Source organism: Macaca fascicularis, chromosome 3 (genome assembly GCF_037993035.2).
Source record: "Macaca fascicularis isolate 582-1 chromosome 3, T2T-MFA8v1.1".
Classification (NCBI taxonomy): domain Eukaryota; kingdom Metazoa; phylum Chordata; class Mammalia; order Primates; family Cercopithecidae; genus Macaca; species Macaca fascicularis.
The window spans coordinates 46,829,496-46,847,500 of NC_088377.1; the positions used below are offsets into that span (position 1 = coordinate 46,829,496).

The 18,005-nt window shown below is 57.2% G+C and overlaps 2 protein-coding genes across 5 annotated transcripts in view; one reads left to right on the forward strand and one right to left on the reverse strand.

Annotated features, from left to right (window-relative positions):
- Positions 1-2,706: 2,706 nt before the first annotated feature.
- Positions 2,707-12,878, forward strand: BRI3 (brain protein I3). 3 transcript variants are annotated; one of them, XM_045389473.3, is made up of 4 exons: positions 2,707-2,958; positions 3,370-3,472; positions 3,845-4,035; positions 12,471-12,878. In XM_045389473.3, exons 1-3 carry the CDS (start codon positions 2,817-2,819, stop codon positions 4,032-4,034), a joined length of 435 nt encoding a protein of 144 aa, XP_045245408.2. In that variant the 5' UTR covers positions 2,707-2,816; the 3' UTR covers position 4,035; positions 12,471-12,878. The 3 variants fall into 3 exon arrangements, 2 of the variants coding, with proteins under 2 accessions (XP_045245408.2, XP_005549166.1); XR_012432214.1 differs by lacking the exon at positions 3,845-4,035 and having other exon boundaries at positions 2,707-3,252; XM_005549109.4 differs by lacking the exon at positions 3,845-4,035.
- A 142-nt stretch (positions 12,879-13,020) lies between these two features.
- The window catches only part of BAIAP2L1 (BAR/IMD domain containing adaptor protein 2 like 1), a 113,889-nt gene continuing 108,904 nt past the window's right edge, over positions 13,021-18,005 (reverse strand). For both annotated transcript variants that reach the window (XM_045389471.3, XM_074034441.1), the window contains exons 13-14: positions 15,397-15,434; positions 13,021-14,925 (exon numbers count right to left, since the gene is read on the reverse strand). In XM_045389471.3, coding sequence (XP_045245406.2) covers positions 14,850-14,925; positions 15,397-15,434 — 114 coding nt within the window. In that variant the 3' untranslated portion in view covers positions 13,021-14,849. The remainder of the gene's footprint in view (positions 14,926-15,396; positions 15,435-18,005) is intronic.

Consider the following 18,005-nt stretch of genomic DNA (forward strand, 5'->3'; position numbering starts at 1 on the left):
GGCTGGGAGGAGAATCCAGGTGGTCCTTGTTGACCAGGTGTTAGGATGGTTGACCTGAGCCACATCTCTTCATGGTTGATGAGGCACGAGGTTGCACCTCAGTATTCTCTGGCCAGGGGCTGTCACCCTATGGTGCCCGGACAGCTGCCCCCAAGAACAATGGCCTCCTCACTGCCTACCAGGGCCTCTACTGGCTCCAAAGCCCTTGGCCACTCCTGGCCAGTCTCCACTCTTTTTTTTTTATTTTTGAGATGGACCCTCACTGTCGCCCAGGCTGGAGTGCAATGGCACGATCTCGGCTCACTGTAACTTCCGTCTCCCAGGTTCAAGTGATCCTTATGCCTCAGCTTCCCGAGGGATTACAGGTACCACCCCCCCACCCACCATGCCCAGCCAACTTTTGTATTTTTAGTAGAGACAGGGTTTCACCATGTTGGCCAGCTGGTCTCGAACTCCTGACCTCAAGTGATCCATCCACCTCAGCCTCCCAAAGTGCTGAGATTACAGGCGTCAGCCACCACGCCCAGCCCAGTCTCCACTCTTGATCTGGCTGTTCGTTAGTGCCAGGGGCCACTCCTCAGTCTTCTAGTGTACCTGGACCACCTCTCAGTTCCTCTTTCGAGGATTGTGGGGATGATGACTAGGACAGGACGTACAAAATGGGAATGGGCTTCGAAGAGCTGGACTTGTGATAAAGAAATATGATGGTCAGGTGGGCATGGTGGCTCATGCCTATAATCCCAGCACCTTGGGAGGTTGAGGCGGAAGGATCACTTGAACCCAGGAGTTTGAGACCAGCCTGGGAAACATAGCAACACCCCATCTCTACAAAATATAAAAAAATTAGCCGAGCACCGTGGCGTGCACCTGTAGTCCCCAGCTACTTAGGAGGCTGAGGTGGGAGGATCACTTGAGCCCAGGATGTCGACGCTGTAGTGAGCTAGGGTTGCATCACTGCACTCCAGCCTGGGCCATAGAGTGAGACTCTGTTTAAAAAAAAAATAAATAAATAAAATAAAATATATATATATATATATATATATGATGATTCCTTATTAAAAAATAAAAAGGCCAGGTGCAGGGGCTCACACCTGTAATCCCAGCACTTTGGGGGGCCAAGGCAAAAGGATTGCTTGAGGTCAGGAGTTTGAGACTGGCCTGGGCAACATAGCAAGATCCTATATAAAAATTTTTAAAACTTAGCTGGGCATGGTGGCGTGTGCCTGTGGTCCCAGCTACTGAGGAGGCTGAGGTGGGATGATGACTTGAGCCCAGGAGGTCAAGGCTGCATTGAACAATGATTGTGTCACTTCACACAGCCTGGTGACAGAGCAAGAGAGCCCCCACCCCAGGCCCTCCCTACAAAAAAATTTTTTTTTTTTTTTTTTTTTTTGAGACAGAGTCTCGCTCTGTCACCCAGGCTGGAGTGCAGTGGCCGGATCTCAGCTCACTGCAAGCTCCGCCTCCCGGGTTTACTGCATTCTCCTGCCTCAGCCTCCCAAGTAGCTGGGACTACAGGCGCCCGCCACCTCGCCCGGCTAGTTTTTTGTATTTTTTAGTAGAGACGGGGTTTCACCGTGTTAGCCAGGATGGTCTCGATCTCCTGACCTCGTGATCCGCCCGTCTCGGCCTCCCAAAGTGCTGGGATTACAGGCTTGAGCCACCGCGCCCGGCCCAAAAAATTTTTTAAAAATTAAAAAGGCGTGGTTCGAGAAGAGCTGTAGTCGTCCCAGAGCTACAGTGCAGGTGAGATCAAAATGCAGGTGAGAAAACTGGAGACAGAATACAGTAACAGCTACAGGTGCCCCTGAAAAGGTGCAGAGGCGCTAAGGACGCAAGGAATCCTAAACGTTCCAATCGTTCGTTTTAAAGTTGTTCTGGCAAACCCGTGAAACCCTGTATGAGGAAATGTTTCAGCGAGGGCGCCTGACGCGGTCCCCGAGGCCAGAAAACACCCAGGTTTAGATACGGGCTCTGACCCGCACCTGCCACGGCCAAACCCCTCCCCCTTCTGATCCCGGTCCCGTGTTGTCCTCCAGAGGGTAAGCAGAACACCTGGCAGGGCTGCCTGAAGATTAGGGAAACTGAGGAGACGCGGCAGGTGCCCAGTATTTATGGTTTTGTCCCCAAACGGGGGAGTTATTTGTAAGCACTGGCCACTACCCCTGTAACACCTAATTGTCCAAAAAAAGGCAAAGGGAGGGAATGCGCCGCAGCTGAGCACCGCACAGGCCGCAGCTGGGGTGCACGCCCGGGTGTACCCTTTGCATTGCTGGGAGCGCTGGCGATCGCGGGGGCAGTGGGCTGGGGTTGGGGCGGCCTGAGACCCACCCGGCCCCGCCCCTTCTCAGGCCCCGCCCTCCCCCTCCTCGGCCGGCTTGGGAGATGGGGGCGTAGCGGGAGGTGGGAGTGCATCCGCGGGCCCTAAAGGTCACGACCCTATGGGGCTTCTCTGGGTCGTGGTGGGGGAGGGGAAATCTCCCCTCCACGGGAGAGCTGAGAGCCGCGGCGGGGGGGCGGGGCGGAGCGCAGGGCGCTGCTGGCAGGGCGGCTTCGGGAGGGCGCGGCCCCTTTAAGACGCCCCGCCGGCCCCGCCCTCGCGCCCCGCCTCCCGTCGCCCACGTGACCCCGGTCTTGTGACTGAGTCGGAGAGGGCGGGGGAAGCCCGCGGCGCGCGCCCGCCCCGCCCCGCCCCGCGTCTGCCTCAGAGGGACCCGAGCCACCCGGACTGCCGCGTCCCCGCCGCCGCCGCCGCGTCCCCCGCCGGGGCCGACCGAGCCGAGCCGGGCCGGAGCGGCGGGCGCGGCCGGGCCGCCATGGACCATAAGCCCCTGCTGCAGGAGCGGCCGCCCGCCTACAACCTGGAGGCCGGCCAGGGCGACTACGCGTGCGGCCCGCACGGCTACGGCGCCATCCCCGCCGCGCCCCCGCCGCCGCCCTACCCCTACCTCGTCACAGGTGGGCCCGGAACCAACTTTCCCCGCCATCGGCTTCCGAGGGGGCAAGCCCGTGCGGGGGACGCGGGTCCGGAGGCCGGCGGGGCCCGCCCGGGGGTCCTTCCTGGAGCTGGAGGTCCCCGGGCCGGCTTCGGGACCCCGCGTCGCCAAGGGCCAGCCTCCTCCCCGGGGCTCTCGTCCTCGGGCCCGTCGTACCCGGCGGGGCCGGATTCCTGCCCCAGATGAACTTTGTGTCACGAAGCGCTCGCTGTTGGCAGATTAGCGCCGAATCAGGCCCGCGGTGGCCGTCCCGAGGGTGGAAAAGACCGGGGGCTTTTTTAGCGGGGTGGAGGTGGGGGTACGGGATGAGTAGTCCCCATCGCGGTCCGATTTCTCCTCCCTGCACCCTAATGACTTGTCTTCCCCCCCACAGGGATACCCACCCACCATCCCAGGGTCTACAACATCCACAGCCGGACCGTCACCCGGTACCCTGCCAACTCTATCGTGGTCGTGGGAGGCTGTCCTGTCTGCAGGTGAGTGGGTCTGCAGCCTGGGGACTGGCCCTGGAAACGCTGAGGACCCCCGCCCTACCCCCCAGGACTTCACAAAGTCAGCTCTGCTTGTGGGAGTGGGTCCGGCTTGACTTGGATCTTGATGAGAGCCCTTTATGGGAGGAACAGACAGGCTGCCCGTATGCGGTGTGGGAGAGCGTGGGTCCACTCACCATTGGCTCTGAACACATTTTGTGGGGGCAAAAGGGTGGATTCCTTTTCCTAGATTTTGGGGTATTGCACCCCAAGTGATTGGGATGTAGAAAAGGTAACAATGGGACTCGTGGTTTTTTCGTCTTTGTTCTGGGACTTGCAAGGAATCAGGTGTCTGCATTTTTCTTCAATTTCCACAAGTTTACTCTGCAGTCGATCATCGAAGGTGGTGGAAGGTTTCGTTTTCCCGGAAGGGGCATTTGGAAGTAAGTGCACCAGCAGGAGAGACCTCAGTGGGAGAAGCGACGGCTGTAAGAGCTGCTTTAGCCAAAGCTGGCTTGAAACGCCCTGTCACGAGCTGGACCAGGATGGAAGCCCGGTGGTTCTTTGAGGCAGGAGTGATTTTTTTGATATCCTCGCATTGGACCTGCACAGGCTTTCTGGTTTTCATAGGACCCTGAGGTGCAGCTAGAGGATTGTTTTGTGGAGGTTTTGAGGATTCAAATTTAAATAAGGATTAATTAAATATAAATCCTTGGCAGCTGGGGGTGTTCAGATTGCCTAGAAAGTAGGGGCAGAGTTGGCGGGGACAGGGTTTTCAGCTGTATCTGGGAGGAGGAAGTTGAAGCCGCTGAGATGGAATTAAGAAACCCTGGTTTGGACTTATACTTAATTTCAAAAGTGTGTGTGTAAGGCCTAGAGCAGAGTCATGGGGAAGTGAATGATTTCAGAGCCTTAGCAGGCAACTTCCTGGGAAGAGGGAGGGCATCCCAGAGGTGGGGACAAGAGGCTGGGACCTCAGGGGCAGGTTGTGGCCGCTTGCCTGCATAGGGACCCCGTGACAAACCCTAACTGGGACGTCAGTTTGACACAGTTGGTCACCACCCAGCAGAAACATTGGCCTTTGGAGTGAAGGTGGAGGGGAGGGCAGGGCGGGGCGCTGGCTGCCTCCGGGACATAGTTTTCTCTGGGAGCTGCACCGGGTTGAGGGGGCTGGCAGAGCTGTGTGGGTGTGAAGGCACATGGAGGGGACTCAGAACATGGAGGAGCAGAGGGTCTGCCTGCGTGTCATTGTCCATGCCTTGCCATCCCAGTGTCCAGCCTGCCGGAGGAGCTGGATTCCAGTCCTGGTCCTGCCAGGAACAGGGGGGCCTGTTTCCCTGTCTGGGACATGGGGGTGCCTGGTGAGGTGTCTCTGAAGCTCTTAGCTCTTCTCTGCCCAAGCCCCTGAACTTGGAGATGTGGGAGACCAGCGGCAGCGAGGGATGGCCCAGATATCCCAGGGCTGGGGGGGCGCCCAGGTGGCGGCGCAGTTGCTGTCGGTATGGGGGTGCTGGCCCTGCCACTTCCCCTTCCCTAGGTGGGAGCTGTGTCCCTGTGGAGGCCCGTGGCTTCCGCTGACCCGGCGGTGCCCCCCAGCTATGCAGAACCTGGAGTGGGGTCAGGCTGTGCTCTGCTCTGCTGTGGAGGATCTTGGGCTTGGCCCCCAGAGGCTACAGGAGTGGGGTCCTCAGTTACTTGATCACTGTGCTCTCTGCCCTTTGGCAGCTGCACCAGGCAGGGTGGAGGCTGGGTCCTCTCTGGACAAGGTTGGGGGGTCCTTAGTCCTTTAAGTTGGGACCAGAGCACTCTGATCCTCTGGCGACCCCTTGGGTTGCAGCCAGGCCCTCCCAGCACACAAGTCCCTGCACTCTGCCTGTGGTGCCCTGGATGCTGGAGAGTGGCCACCGCTCCCCGAGGCTTGGCCCCTGCAGCAGCATTGGGCATGGGATGGGCCCCTGTGCCCTGCAGCAGCCAGAGGGCGAGCAGGGGGCTGGGTGCTCTGCTGCTGGTGTCGGGAGGGGGTGTGTGGTTCCTGAGCCACTCCTTTCTACGAGGAGAGTGGAGACACACATGTCTGGTCGTCTGGCCGCCGCCTGCCGTCTTGGGGCCGGGAGACAGGATACCGCTCACGTGACCACACTTCCTCCTGCCCCAGGTCCAGCCCACCGGGCTCTGTCCCCCTCCCTGCCTGGTGGCATGGCAGGAATTTGTCCAAGTCACACGTCTGTTAGTCCTTCTGAGTGAGGCTTGGCCAGAGAAGCCTATGTCCCTTGTGGCACTGCTGCCCTGGCCAGGCCTTTGCTGAAGCTTCCTGACTCCGTCTGCCCTTTTTAGCCGTTTATGAGGAAGCATTTCCGCAGCCCAGCGGTGGATATGCCCCTGTTCCTCCTGCCCTCCTGCTTCACGCCTGCCCTGCCTTGCCCTGCCCTGCCCTGCCCTGCCCTGCCCAAGGCCTGGGCCTCTCTGCCCAGGGAGGCCAGTCTTTCTCTGCTGGGGTGTGGTTATACCTAGGTGCAGGATGAGGTGGCTGCACTGGGAGGCTCTCCTGGGCTGGAGCAGAGCCTGTGCCCTGAAAACCAGGAACGCAGGAGTGGGGAAGGCCCTGGCAACACAGGGCCTGGCCCGCACCAGTCCCCCATGAGTATGGCTGGGCTGTCATTGGGTACTTAGTTTTGGGGGTGACCAGAGAGGAAGTCCTGAAAAGGATTTCACCTTTTCTAGGGACGGTGAAAGGAACAGCTGTGGAGGGCGGATGTTGCTCAGAGGTCCAGGGTGCGGCTCAGTAGCCAGCATGGAGGTTGCCACGGCCCTTGAGGGGCAGAGGTGGGCTGTGGAGGGCACGGGGGGTGACTGTGGAGCCTGGGAAGGGCTGGAGGGAAAGGAGCCTGTGACATCCTTGGGCTTCCAGATGATGGTGGTGGAGGGGCTGGTCCCTCCTACCGCCTGTGACCTGGAAGCCAGCGCTCCCCTGGTTGAGGAAGTAGCTGAGTTAGCTGGGACGGCCCTGCCCATATGCGTGGCCTATGGGCTGTCCCTGTCCTGACAGTCTTGGCCTGAGGTGTGGGGGCAGCGGATGGGCTGGAGCTTGGGCCTAGGCTGCTTGCTGGGCAGGGTTGTGGACCTCAGGGTCCGAGTGCTGCCTCAGTGGCCTCCTGAGTTTCTAACCTTGGGCTTTGCCCCCAGCTGCGGGCCAAGTGGCACCGCTGGGGTGGGTGTGGTGGCAGGCAGAGTCTCAGGCCTTTCTTCCACAGGAGAGGCTGGGACTGGCCCTGGCCATTGGGTTTGCTGGGAATGGCCCTGGGAGGTCCTGGTGAACTGTCCCTAAGCGAGGCAGCTCCCCCACCCCTGTAGGGGGAGTGGATACCCTAGGACAGCCAGAAGCTGGCTGGAGCTGCTTTGGGGCCACCTCGCCCTGCGCTGAGCATGGCTTCAGGCCCGCAGCCCTCTGAGGAAGCCCTGTGTCTCCCCTTTTCCTGGCGAGCTCGGCCTTCCAGCGAGGTGCGGTGGTCTGGGGTTGTTCCTGGGCGTGGATGGTGCCTCGAGGCCACTGTGTATGCACAGAGGGCAGCTGGGTGCCCTGGGGCAGCCCCCTGTGACACTGCCTGCCTTTGGGGGCTACCTTGGAGGGAGAACGGGCCTGCAGGATGGGTGCTTGTGACTGGGGAGCCCATCCGGGTTCAGATCCCAGCCACGCCCTTCCCTGCTGGGAGGCCTTGGACACACCCCGGTTTTTAGCCTCCTGTGAGCCCATCTGGGTTCACATCCCAGCCACGCCCTTCCCTGCTGGGAGGCCCTGGACACACCCTGGGCTTCAGGCTCCTGTAAAGTGCCTGTGGGGATACAGGAAGGGTGAGGATGGCCCTTTCCCTGGGCAGCTCAGAGCCCTGCTGCCAGCCCCTTCTGTCCCTGGTGAGGCGGGAGCCCTGTGGCCTCCACTGTCCCAGGGCCCAGCTCCGGGTGGATGACAGTGGCATGACTGGCCACTTTCACTGCAGGGCTGGAGTCGCCTTAAGGGAGTGCTCTTGGAATTAGTCAGTTCCCTAATTTCGCCAGTGGCCATGATCCCTCCCTGGCCGCGTGGCCTGTTGCGCAAGAGTGGGGGAGGGGCCGCTAGAGGGAGCCGGTCAGGACCCGAGCGGTTGAGAAGGTTGAAACCCACCCCACCAACCCAGGTGGGCTCTTCTGGGTTTGGAAGGGAGAACTGGAGGCCGTGGGGACGGACAGGCTGGCAGGGACGGCAGCTGTTCCGGTGCGGGGGTTCCCCTTCTCCCCTCCAGTGCTGGCCCTGCAGCTTGGGGAGTCTTGGCCTAGAAGTTGGATCGTGTTTCTCAGTTCAGAAGATTTGGGGTTTTAAAAAGCACATGATGCCAACACGCCTTTTGAGGTCTAGGGCAGTACTGCAGTTAAAACTTTAATATTTCTGCAGCAAGACATGAATATTCAGATAAACTAGGATAAATTACGACTATAAATAGCCACACACCAGTTTAGGTCACATGTTGCTGCCAGGTGAGTTTGCTGTCAAGTGACAGCGAGTTCTGCCTTCAGTGCCTCTTGGTGTTTGAAGTTGTGGGTGCGGCTGTGGAATCCTGGGGGGTAGGGTATGCTGCCCACCCTCCAGCTGACCCCAGAGCCAGAGGTGAGGGCCGAATTCTCCTGGCCAGCCCTCGGGCCTTCGAAGCCTGTTCAGGGTTCTCGGGTCTGGATCACAGCCTCCTGTTGCTGGCGGAGGCCTGAGCCTCCTGGGGCGGCTGGATCTGTCCAGTTCCTGGGCGGTACTGCAGGGAAACAGGCTCGCTCTCCCCAGAGACCCAGGGGCCTTGGCCCTCCTGCCCTGTCTTTAAGTGGCGTGGAGGCGGGCAGGCGGGTGGGATTGAATGGACCAGGGATGGGGAGGCTGCCCTAGGAGGTGCCAGAGCGGGTCCCCAGACTGAGGGGCTCAGCCCAGGGTGGCACAAACGGGCCAGCCCTGTGCTCTGGCTGAGGACAGGATGGGTCTGGACGGAAGCTCCGTGGGTTGGAAGGAGGAGGGTGTTTCCCTGTGCCTGGGAGGCCGTGGGGTCAGTGCGTTTGGTTTGGCCCATGGCGCTGCTTGCAGCCCCGGGGCTGGGAATCGAGGTGCTGAGAAGCGAGGCGCCCGGGCCTGGGTGGGCTGGGCTGGCGCTGCTGGAAATCCTGGCGCTCAGGTGGGCCAGCGCCCTGGCCCGTGGCAGTGGGAATCCAACGTGAGTGAGCAGCCTTCCTGCACTTCTCAGCTCTGACGGAGTAGGTGGGTTTTGGGGTCTGGATGGAGAATTAGGAAGCAGGAGGGCGCTGCTGCCCTTGGACTTGGTGAGAGCAGCAGCTGCAGGTGGGAAGCTGGTGTGGGCGGGGCCACCAGGCAGCACTGAAGCCCCACCCCCGCCCATTGCACCATTGCACCTGGATGTCTCTGCTGTGCCCCATGGGCGGGCTCCAGCCGGGCTCCCCACCCACACCCCTTTGCCCAGCCTCCTCCCAGGCACCTCTGGGCCTTTGAACTGGCAGTCGGCTCTGCCCGCAGCCCTGCCTCTCGGCAGCTTTGGTCCTGAGGCGAGGTGCTCAGATGGTCACTGATTGGGCCGGCTGAGGGGGGCCTGGTGGCACTGGGGACCACTCCAGGGGGCAGGCTTCTTCCCTGGAAGGATTTCTCAGCTGGTTCACCCTCCCTGTCTGCTTTTTCATGGGACATTGTCTAACCAGAATATACAGCCAGTGTGTTTCCTGGGATTTGACTGTAGATGCCGTGAAGGAAACAGGAAAGGAAGCCCAGACGCTCCCTCCAGCTCCCCCGGAGCCTGTCATGGCCATCTGTGGGGACACAGCTGGTGCTCGGCCTTCCCGGGGCTCCCCCATCTCGACCGTGTGGTCTTGGGAGCTGTGGCAGCTGGGGCTTCTGCCCACCCGACACCCCGGGGAGAAGGTCCTGGAGCCGGGCAGGGCAAGCTGCACTCGGCAGGGCTGGGCGGAGGTGTCCTGCCCAGTCTGGACTGGCAGGGGCAGCCCTGGCCAAGGCTGAACAAGTGTGGTGGCCTGACGACCTTGTGGTGCTTAGACAGGGGACACTTTTGTAAAAGTCCACGCAAGAAGTAGAAACTTTGCTGACAGGCTCCGGTCTTTGGCTTGGCTTTGCCTTGGAGCTTCACGGTGTGCTCTGCAGCCCAGCTCCGCCCCTCCACACAGACAGGTGGCGCTGTGTGAGTCTGGGAAACACTGGGTACAAGAGGGCTGGCCGCAGGACTGCTCAGAGCCTTTTGAGAACGAATGAACACAGGGACTCTAGGAGAAAAGTTTCCCCAAACCGGCTGAATGGTCCCCCTTTTCCAAATGTGTACCATCGTGTCTGGCTACTTTTAAATTGTAGAGGTGTTGCAGGGGGGTTTTACTTTGTTGCCCAGGCTGGTTGTGAACTGCTGGCTTTAAGTGATCCGCCTCAGCCTCCCAAAGTGCTGCAGTTGCAGGCGTGAGCCACCGTGTCCAGCTCCATTGGAGATGGCTGAAGGGACCTCCCTGAGGAGGCCGGAGGGAGGCAGGTGGGCATGAAGTGTTTTTCTTTTTTGAGACAGTTTTGCTCTTGTTGCAAAGGCTGGAGTGCAGTGGTGCGATCTCGGCTCACTGCAACCTCCACCTCCCGGGTTCAAGCAGTTCTGTCTCAGCCTCCCGAGTAGCTGGGATTACAGGTGCCCGCCACTATGCCTGGCTAATTTTTGTATTTTTAGTAGAAACGTGGTTTCACCATGTTGACCAGGCTGGTCTTGAACTTCTGACCTCAGGTGATCTGCCTGCCTCGGCCTCCCAAAGTGTTGGGATGACAGGCGTGAACCACCGTGCCCGGCAACTTTTTCTTTCAGCAGTGGAAAGCCCAACTTCAGAATATTCTGGTTTATTTTCCATAATCCCGGGAGAAGTAGGGAATAGGTTCTGTGGGTGGGGTTTGGGCTCCCCAGCCTGCCTTGCCTAGCAGTGGTGGAGGCAGTGGCCCTCATGAGTCCAAACTCCCAGAAAGCAGCTTGGAAACATGCAGGGTGCTGGGATGGGAGTAGGGTTCCCCAGGTGGCCAAGTTTTCTTCCCTTAGCGAGGCACAGGTAGTCACGCTTCCCTGTTGCAGGCGGGCGACCACACCACCTTGTTGTAGGCTCCCCTTCCCCACTAAGCACCAGCTCCCATCACCTGTCAGACACCCCCACCCTGTTGTGTTCTCTCTCCACTTACTTCAGTACTGGCTGGATGGAGGGGTTTGGGCCCCCAGGAGGACCAGAAGGAGCCCGTAGGGGGCTGCCTGTCTGGTGGGAGCAAAACTTTTCTCATTTGTGCTGAGCTGGCTAGTGTGGTTAATTTCAGCTGTGTCCAGAACTTTCCAGAAATAGCCTAAGGAGCTGAGCTGAGCACTCGGCTTCTGGCTTCCTACTTTTAGGGCCTCTGAAACTGACACTTGGGTTCGATGATTGCAGGTCACTGAACCTGTGCTCACTGGTGCAGGATTTGTGGGATGGCCTTTAGGTGTCTTAGTCTGTTACATTGAACTTTGTTGAAGAGGAGACTTTGAGATCACATTTTGAGAAATAAGACATTATTTCTTCAGACATTGTGTGAACATGGCCGACTGCAGTCTCCCATTAACCCACCCCCACTACCAAAGGAACAGAAATCCAACAAAAGCCCAAACACTGACGGGACCACTAAGCTTGCTGGTTGCTCCTTTTTTTTTTATTTGAGACGGAGTCTTGCTCTGTCGCCCAGGCTGGAGTGCGGTGGCGCGATCTCAGCTCACTGCAAGCTCTGCCTCCCGGATTCATGTCGTTCTCCTGCCTCAGCCTCCTGAGTAGCTGGGACTACAGGCGCCTGCCCCAATGCCTAATTTTTTTTTTTTTTTTTTTTTTTGAGACGGAGTCTCGCTCTGTTGCCCAGGCTGGAGTGCAGTGGCCGGATCTCAGCTCACTGCAAGCTCCACCTCCCGGGTTTACGCCATTCTCCTGCCTCAGCTTCCCCAGTAGCTGGGACTACAGGCGCCCGCCACCTCGCCCGGCTAGTTTTTTGTATTTTTTTTTTTTTTAGTAGAGATGGGGTTTCACCGTGTTAGCCAGGATGGTCTTGATCTCCTGACCTCGTGATCCGCCCGTCTTGGCTTCCCAAAGTGCTGGGATTACAGGCTTGAGCCACCGTGCCTGGCCTAATTTTTGTATTTTTAGTAGAGGCAGTGTTTCACTGTGTTAGCCAGGATGGTCTTGATCTCCTGACCTCGTGATCCACCTGCCTTGGCCTCCCAAAGTGGCGGGATTACAAGTGTGAGCCACCGTGCCTGGCCTCTGGTTGCTCCTTTTCTAAGAGCAGATATGTGTGGCTTGTGGCACTAAAATGATCTTGCCTCTCAAGGTTTTACTTTTTGAGATGGAGTCTCGCTCTGTCACCCAGTCTGGAGTATAGTGGCTCTATCTCGGCTCACTGCAACCTCTGCCTCCTGGATTCAAGTGATTCTCTTTGTCTCAGCCTCCCAAGTAGCCGAGACTGCAGGCACATGCCACCACGCCTGGCAAATTTTTGTATTGTTAGTAGAGCCAGGGTTTCACCATGTTGGCCAGGCTGGTCTTGAACTCCTGAACTCAGGTGATCCACCCGCCTCTGCCTCCCAGAGTGGTGGGATTACAGGCAGGAGCCACCATGCACCCAGCCTTGCCTTTCAAGGTTAACTGATAAGACTTTTCAACTGTTTTATTCTTCCCCTTTTCTTTTAATGTTAGTGATTAAATAGCAGCTCTGGCCATTCTATGAACTGGCACATGCAGATGGTTCTTGGGGCTCTCCGGGCCAGTGGGCTGTGGCTGGGCGGTGGGGGGGCTGTTTTCTCAGGCGGATTGTCACTGTCCCTCACCGGAGGTCCTCATGTCAGTCATGGCCACTGCTTGGTTGAGTGCAAGGGCTGGGGGGTGAGGGTTCTGGCTGCCCGGGTCCTAACGGTGCCGCCCTCTCTGCCTGTCTCTGCCGCAGGGTCGGGGTGCTGGAGGACTGCTTCACCTTCCTGGGCATCTTCCTGGCCATCATCCTGTTCCCCTTTGGGTTCATCTGCTGTTTTGCCTTGAGGAAGCGAAGATGCCCCAACTGCGGAGCCACCTTCGCTTAAAGGAGCAGCAGGCCCGGCTCTCCTACCCCAGCTCTTTTTCTAATGTAAATGTTGTGTACAATAGTTTTATTTGATTAAGCTTCAGAACTGTTTTGTAAAGCGAGGTGGGACAGATGTGGCACACGCCAGCTGCGGTTTCCCGGAGTGTGGAGCGGCAGCGCTGCTGCTCCCGCCCGAGGCTCATGACAACTCAATAAAGCACTGCTTTTATTTTCTGCAGTCTTCAATTTGAGAAAGGTGAGAAATAATGTTTTCAATAAATGAGATTCATACCATTGTTGACCTGGTGCTGCTTACTCGGTGCTTTCAGACACCCAGGAGAGACCGGAACGATGCCGGCATTGCTGCCTTTTCACTTCCCAGGCCAGGCCTGACCACCTTGTAGTCAACAGGCGCTTACAGCTCAAGAAAATATGCTTGTTTTCAAGTTCTTTATTATTAAAATTATAATCCCTTGACATTTACAGAACAGGCACCTCGGTGCCAAGGACAAGGTCATCCCCCCGTTCTGGTCTGGGAGGTGGAACCTGGGGCCTGCAGGTTGCATCTGAGACCCCCCAGGTCCTAGTCTTCAACCCCGTAACAAAACCAGAACCATCCCCAAGGGGGAACGCCAAAGGCCAGGTGTCACCCATGGTACCAGATGGGGCTGAGCCCTGCCTCTGACGTCTGAAGTGGGGAACATGGCCATGGGGTTTGCATGGACTGAATTCTCACGTGGCTGCAGGCCCTTCTGTAGGACAGACTGGGGGCGTTAACATATAGTTCATGGTGCCTGCAGCCCTTCCTGGGGGCGGGGTGGGGGGCGTGCGTCTGGTTTGTCCTCCCAGCAGAAGCAGAAGCAGATGGTGACACTGCTGGACCTGGCTGGAAGGAGCCTGAAGCATCGCCCACGTCCACTGGCTTACCTGCATGTAACCTCTCCCAGTCTCAGCCTCACAGGAAAGTAGTACACTTAAGGCAAGGCCAAAGGAGAGGTGATAAGCCACAGCCCCAGCACCCCACAACACACACAGAGCGGCTGGGCTGGAAATCTGTCACCCGGGCTGCAGGGCAGTGGCATGATCTGGCTCACTGCAACCTCTGCCTCCCGGGTTCAAGCGATTCTCCTGCCTCAGGCTCCTGAGTGGCTGGGATCACAGGCACGCACCACCACGCCTGTCTAATTTTTGTATTTTTAGTAGAGACTCCTGACCTCAGGTGATGTGCCTGCCTCAGTCTCACAAAATGCTGGGATTCCCCCATACCTGGGCCGGGCTGGGAATTGGATCCAGATCTTTGGCAGTCAGAGGTGAATTCCAGCCCCGGCCTTAGGGCAGCCAGTGCGCAGTCCTCACATCTGTACCACAGGGCCAGGTTCTGAGGGCATCATGGCTGCTAGGCTGAAAAACCCGCCCTCTCCAGGCACCAGAGGTCATCCTGGCTTTACACGTATCCTCGAGAGTCTGTACCCGATTCAAACACGGAGAAACCGAGACCCCGAGAAGTTTGAGTGTATTGGTAATGGATGCAGCTTTGGCCAGCTAGCAGAGTGAGAACACAAGGAGCTGTGACTCCGACACCCAGGCCTGTGTCCTGGATGGGCTGTGTGCAGCGACTCCAGTCAGTGACTCCTAACTACCAAGAAAAGGAGCTCTCAGAAGGGATTTCGTCAAGTGCTACATGTGGCTGTGATAAGGGCAGGCAAAGCGTCTTAGCACTTACAGCTCTGGTGCAGTCGGACGGAGGGCAGGGGTTTCTCCATCTCTGGAAGCTCTACACTTTGATTAAACATTTTAAGTTAAGTTACATTCATATAGTATTTTCATAATTTATATTGCTTAAAATTATGATTTGCATGCTAAGATGCAAACTTCCGTGATATTTTCTTTAGACATAATGCTACTAAGAGCACGTGCTTTATAAAATAAAATGGGTCTCATTGACATCAGGTGCAGAAAGCCAGTCATGAAAGCACAGACTATCCCTTATTCTGGCTGTTAAGGAAAAAAAATTCATTTAAAAAAATACAGTAAAGATTGAAACCAAGTTTTACTGTTTCTTGAACAGAATAGGAAGAAAATATTTTAAATGACTGAGTTGGTCATTAGACTATTACTCATTTATCTTAAAGGCAGAAACGTGTCAACCCAACTACGTGAAACAGAGAAGCATGCTTTGCTTAGGCAGGCGACATTAGAGTTAGGACGTGCCCATCATTCCGCGAGGGAGAACCGGAGAGGCCCGGAGAGTCCTTGGCCGTCTTCTCATCGAATGATGGGTGCCGAGCGGTCGTTCGTCACGGTGGGGCGGAGTTTCACAGTGGCAAAGGGGTTTTCTCCACTGCAGGGGATAAGAAAAACCTTTCAGAACTTCCACTCCATGAGGGAAACTGGATTTTAACAGCGCTAATAACCCATTCTTGCCCTGTGAGACTGCGGCTGACCACCTCACCAGCTTGCACAGGTCCCAGCAGCGATTTCTGAGTGGAAGTTTTGTTCAGTGATGAGTCCTACACCGTACCACCCGCTGCAGAATGATCCCAGGTTTTAAACGTTCTGGACATGGGCACCCACACCTCTGTAGTCCTGCATTGCGTGTGATATGGGGGCCGCTCTGGGGTGGCAGGCCCTGCTCCCAGGGTGGTCTAAAGCAGGTGGTAAAGGGAGCAGGGGGCTGCAGTCCCCCATGGCTCCACAGGCCGAGGCCTTTCTCAGGCTGGGCCTCCTGGGCACAGCACCGAAGGCCCTTCTGGGGACACCGTGGGGAAGAGCAATGTCACATGCTGAGGCTCACGCAGGAGGCCACACCTACCTGAGAAAAGGCGGCTTCGCAGTCCCGTTGGCATCGTTCTGTGAGAAAGATAAAGAGGCTTATGGAGGGCTTGGAATTGGTCTTTTTAAAATTATTTTAGGTAGAGATGGGGACTTGCTGTGTTGCCCAGGCTGGTCTCGAACTCCTGAGCTCAAGTGATCCTTCCACCTTGGCCTCCTAATGTGCTGGGACTACAGGTGTGAGCCACTGCGACCGGCCTGTGTTGGAGATTTTTAATAAGACTGAAGGTAAAGACATCTAAAACATAAGGGATGTTTAAAAGTGCCCTGTCCCAATCTGTGAGACTGTCTAAATTCACTTGGAAGAATAAGGCAAGAACAGAAAACGCTCTGAAAGGCGGTAACGGCCCTCCCAGGTGTCAGAGCATGGACAGAGCATGGCACTGCCTGCGCGGGTCACCTGTGATGTGGCGCCGTCTGCTAAACTCGGAAACAGTTTCACAGAATGAAGCTTGAGCAACAGTGACATCACAGAAGAAAACATTTGTGCCAAACAGAACCTCTCTGACTCGGGGGAAACAGATCCTGCAGGTCCTCAGCCACGGTCTTTTTTTGTGCAGAATCTAGTGACTAGGGTGTGCTTTTTGGGAGCTGACTCCTGAAGCATGACATGAAGAAACAGGAAGTAAAAATAAAACCCCACTGGCTTTGGGGCTGCTAGAGCCAGTGATCTTGTAGGAAACTGAAAAACTGAGGAAAAGAGAAGGTGGAACCAAAGTTCAAAGGTGCCTACAGAGCTCGGGGTCGGGAGCACCTCCTTCCAACACCTGCCACCCAGTGCGGGCCAGGGCCAGGTGTGTGCCGCCTTCTTTGCCTCACTCCAAAAAGCCTGCAGGGTTTAACAATCTTTCCAGCCCGCACACAGGGAGCAGAGTCAGGCAGCCGCCCAGGAGAGGGCAGTGTAACACCGTGTAACCAGCCTGCGGCCCGGCCACACCCTCCTGACAGCCCCAGGAAGCGTCCCGGCACCCCCGGGGGGTCTCAGGGAGCATGCACACCTCTTGAGATTGACTTAGGGAGGCCCTCTCGTGCCCGATGCCGGCGCTGGAGTGCAGGCCATTCCTGGAGGTGGAGGCCCAGGCCAGGCCTCCTCTGCGATGGCCTGCACTGCTTGCTGGGTGTACAGACTGTGGACACAGAAGGCAGGTTGGAGGCCCCAGGGCTGTGGCCTGAGGCCTACCCCACCCTCCCTAGACCCCCTGGGCAGGGCAGCTGGGGCCAATTCAGTGTCTGCTTTTCATCACTGGAGCACAAAGCCACTGCCCTGCCTTGCACATCCTACAGGGCTTTAAATGGCTGCGAAAGTGACTTCTCCCTGCAGGGCACGCAGTGCTTCCCTAGCAGGCCTCGAAGGAAGTCCTTGCCTGTGTGAGGTTCGTGCTCTGTGATGATGATGGGCTCATTTATAACTTAAATGCACCAGGGCGCCTGTCGCGTGTGCTCACTGTGCCAGCATTCGTGGACCCTGTTGCAGAAAGGCTTCCTGTGACCCAGAGGGCAGGCGGCCGGGCCGTGGCTGGGCCTGACGCACGCTTCGGGCCAAGCCTGACTCCACTCCGCCCTCCCCTCCCACTGGAGTCCTCTGACTCCTTGGGGCCAACAGCGACTCCCTGTGCAGCTTACGCTAGGGGAAGGCGCTTCCCAAACTGGAAACCAGAAACCCCCTCCGCCCACCCCACGCACACCCGGGAGCTTGTTCAGAGCCTCCTGGGCCCCAACAGGACTTTAAAGGCGTCCCAGTGAATCCTCACAAGGAACGCAGCAAGAAGCACCAACTCCTGCCAGGAGGACTGAGGAGGAAAAAGAACGCTTCAGATGACAGCTTGAAGCCACTCAGTGTCGGGCCAACCCCGTGCACACACGCCTGAGGCCCAGCAATCCTGCTCCCCGTAGGAACAGGTAGGGCACACACCCATGGGCACCGAGACACTCGGGCAGCGCCAGGGAAACAGCCCAGACCGGAAACACCAGACACGCATCAATGAGAGAGCCAGAACCAGCTTCTGTGCAGACAGCGGGTCACCGCACAGCGCTGACCCCAAGCAGGGCTTGGGGAGTCTGGTGTTGGAGAAGGGATGGTCACAGAGGTGGGCCACACTGGGTGATCCTGGGAGCTGGGAACATCCTGCTGGGTACACGGAGTCACATCATGAAAATTCATCGTGTGCTTTTCTGTCTGTGGTATTCTGTAATATGATGTTCATTTTAAAATACGTATTGGGCCGGGGACAGTGGTTCACACCTGTAATCCCAGCATTTTGGGAGGCTGAGGTGGGTGGGTCACCTGAGGTTGAGAGTTCAAGACCAGCCTGACCAACATGGAGAAACCCTGTCTCTACTAAAAATACAAAATTAGCCGGGCGTGGTGGCTCATGCCTGTAGTCCCAGCTCTCAGGAGGCTAAGGCAGGAGAATCACTTGAACTAGGAGACAGAGGTTGCGATGAGCTGAGATTGCGCCACTGCACTCCAGCCTGGGCAAAAGCGAGATTCCATCTCAAAAAAAAAACCCAAAAAACCAACAACAACAACAACAACAACAAAAAACCCCTAACAAAACAACAAAACAAACAAAACCAACAACAAAAACA

Excerpts from the sequence above, each read along its gene's own strand:
- BRI3 (XM_045389473.3), top strand. The coding sequence starts at position 2,817 with ATGGACCATAAGCCCCTGCTGCAGGAGCGGCCGCCCGCCTACAACCTG. Across the intron at positions 2,959-3,369 it reads CTACCCCTACCTCGTCACAG|GGATACCCACCCACCATCCC; the intron begins GTGGGCCCGGAA and ends TCCCCCCCACAG. Across the intron at positions 3,473-3,844 it reads GGAGGCTGTCCTGTCTGCAG|TTTACTCTGCAGTCGATCAT; the intron begins GTGAGTGGGTCT and ends AATTTCCACAAG.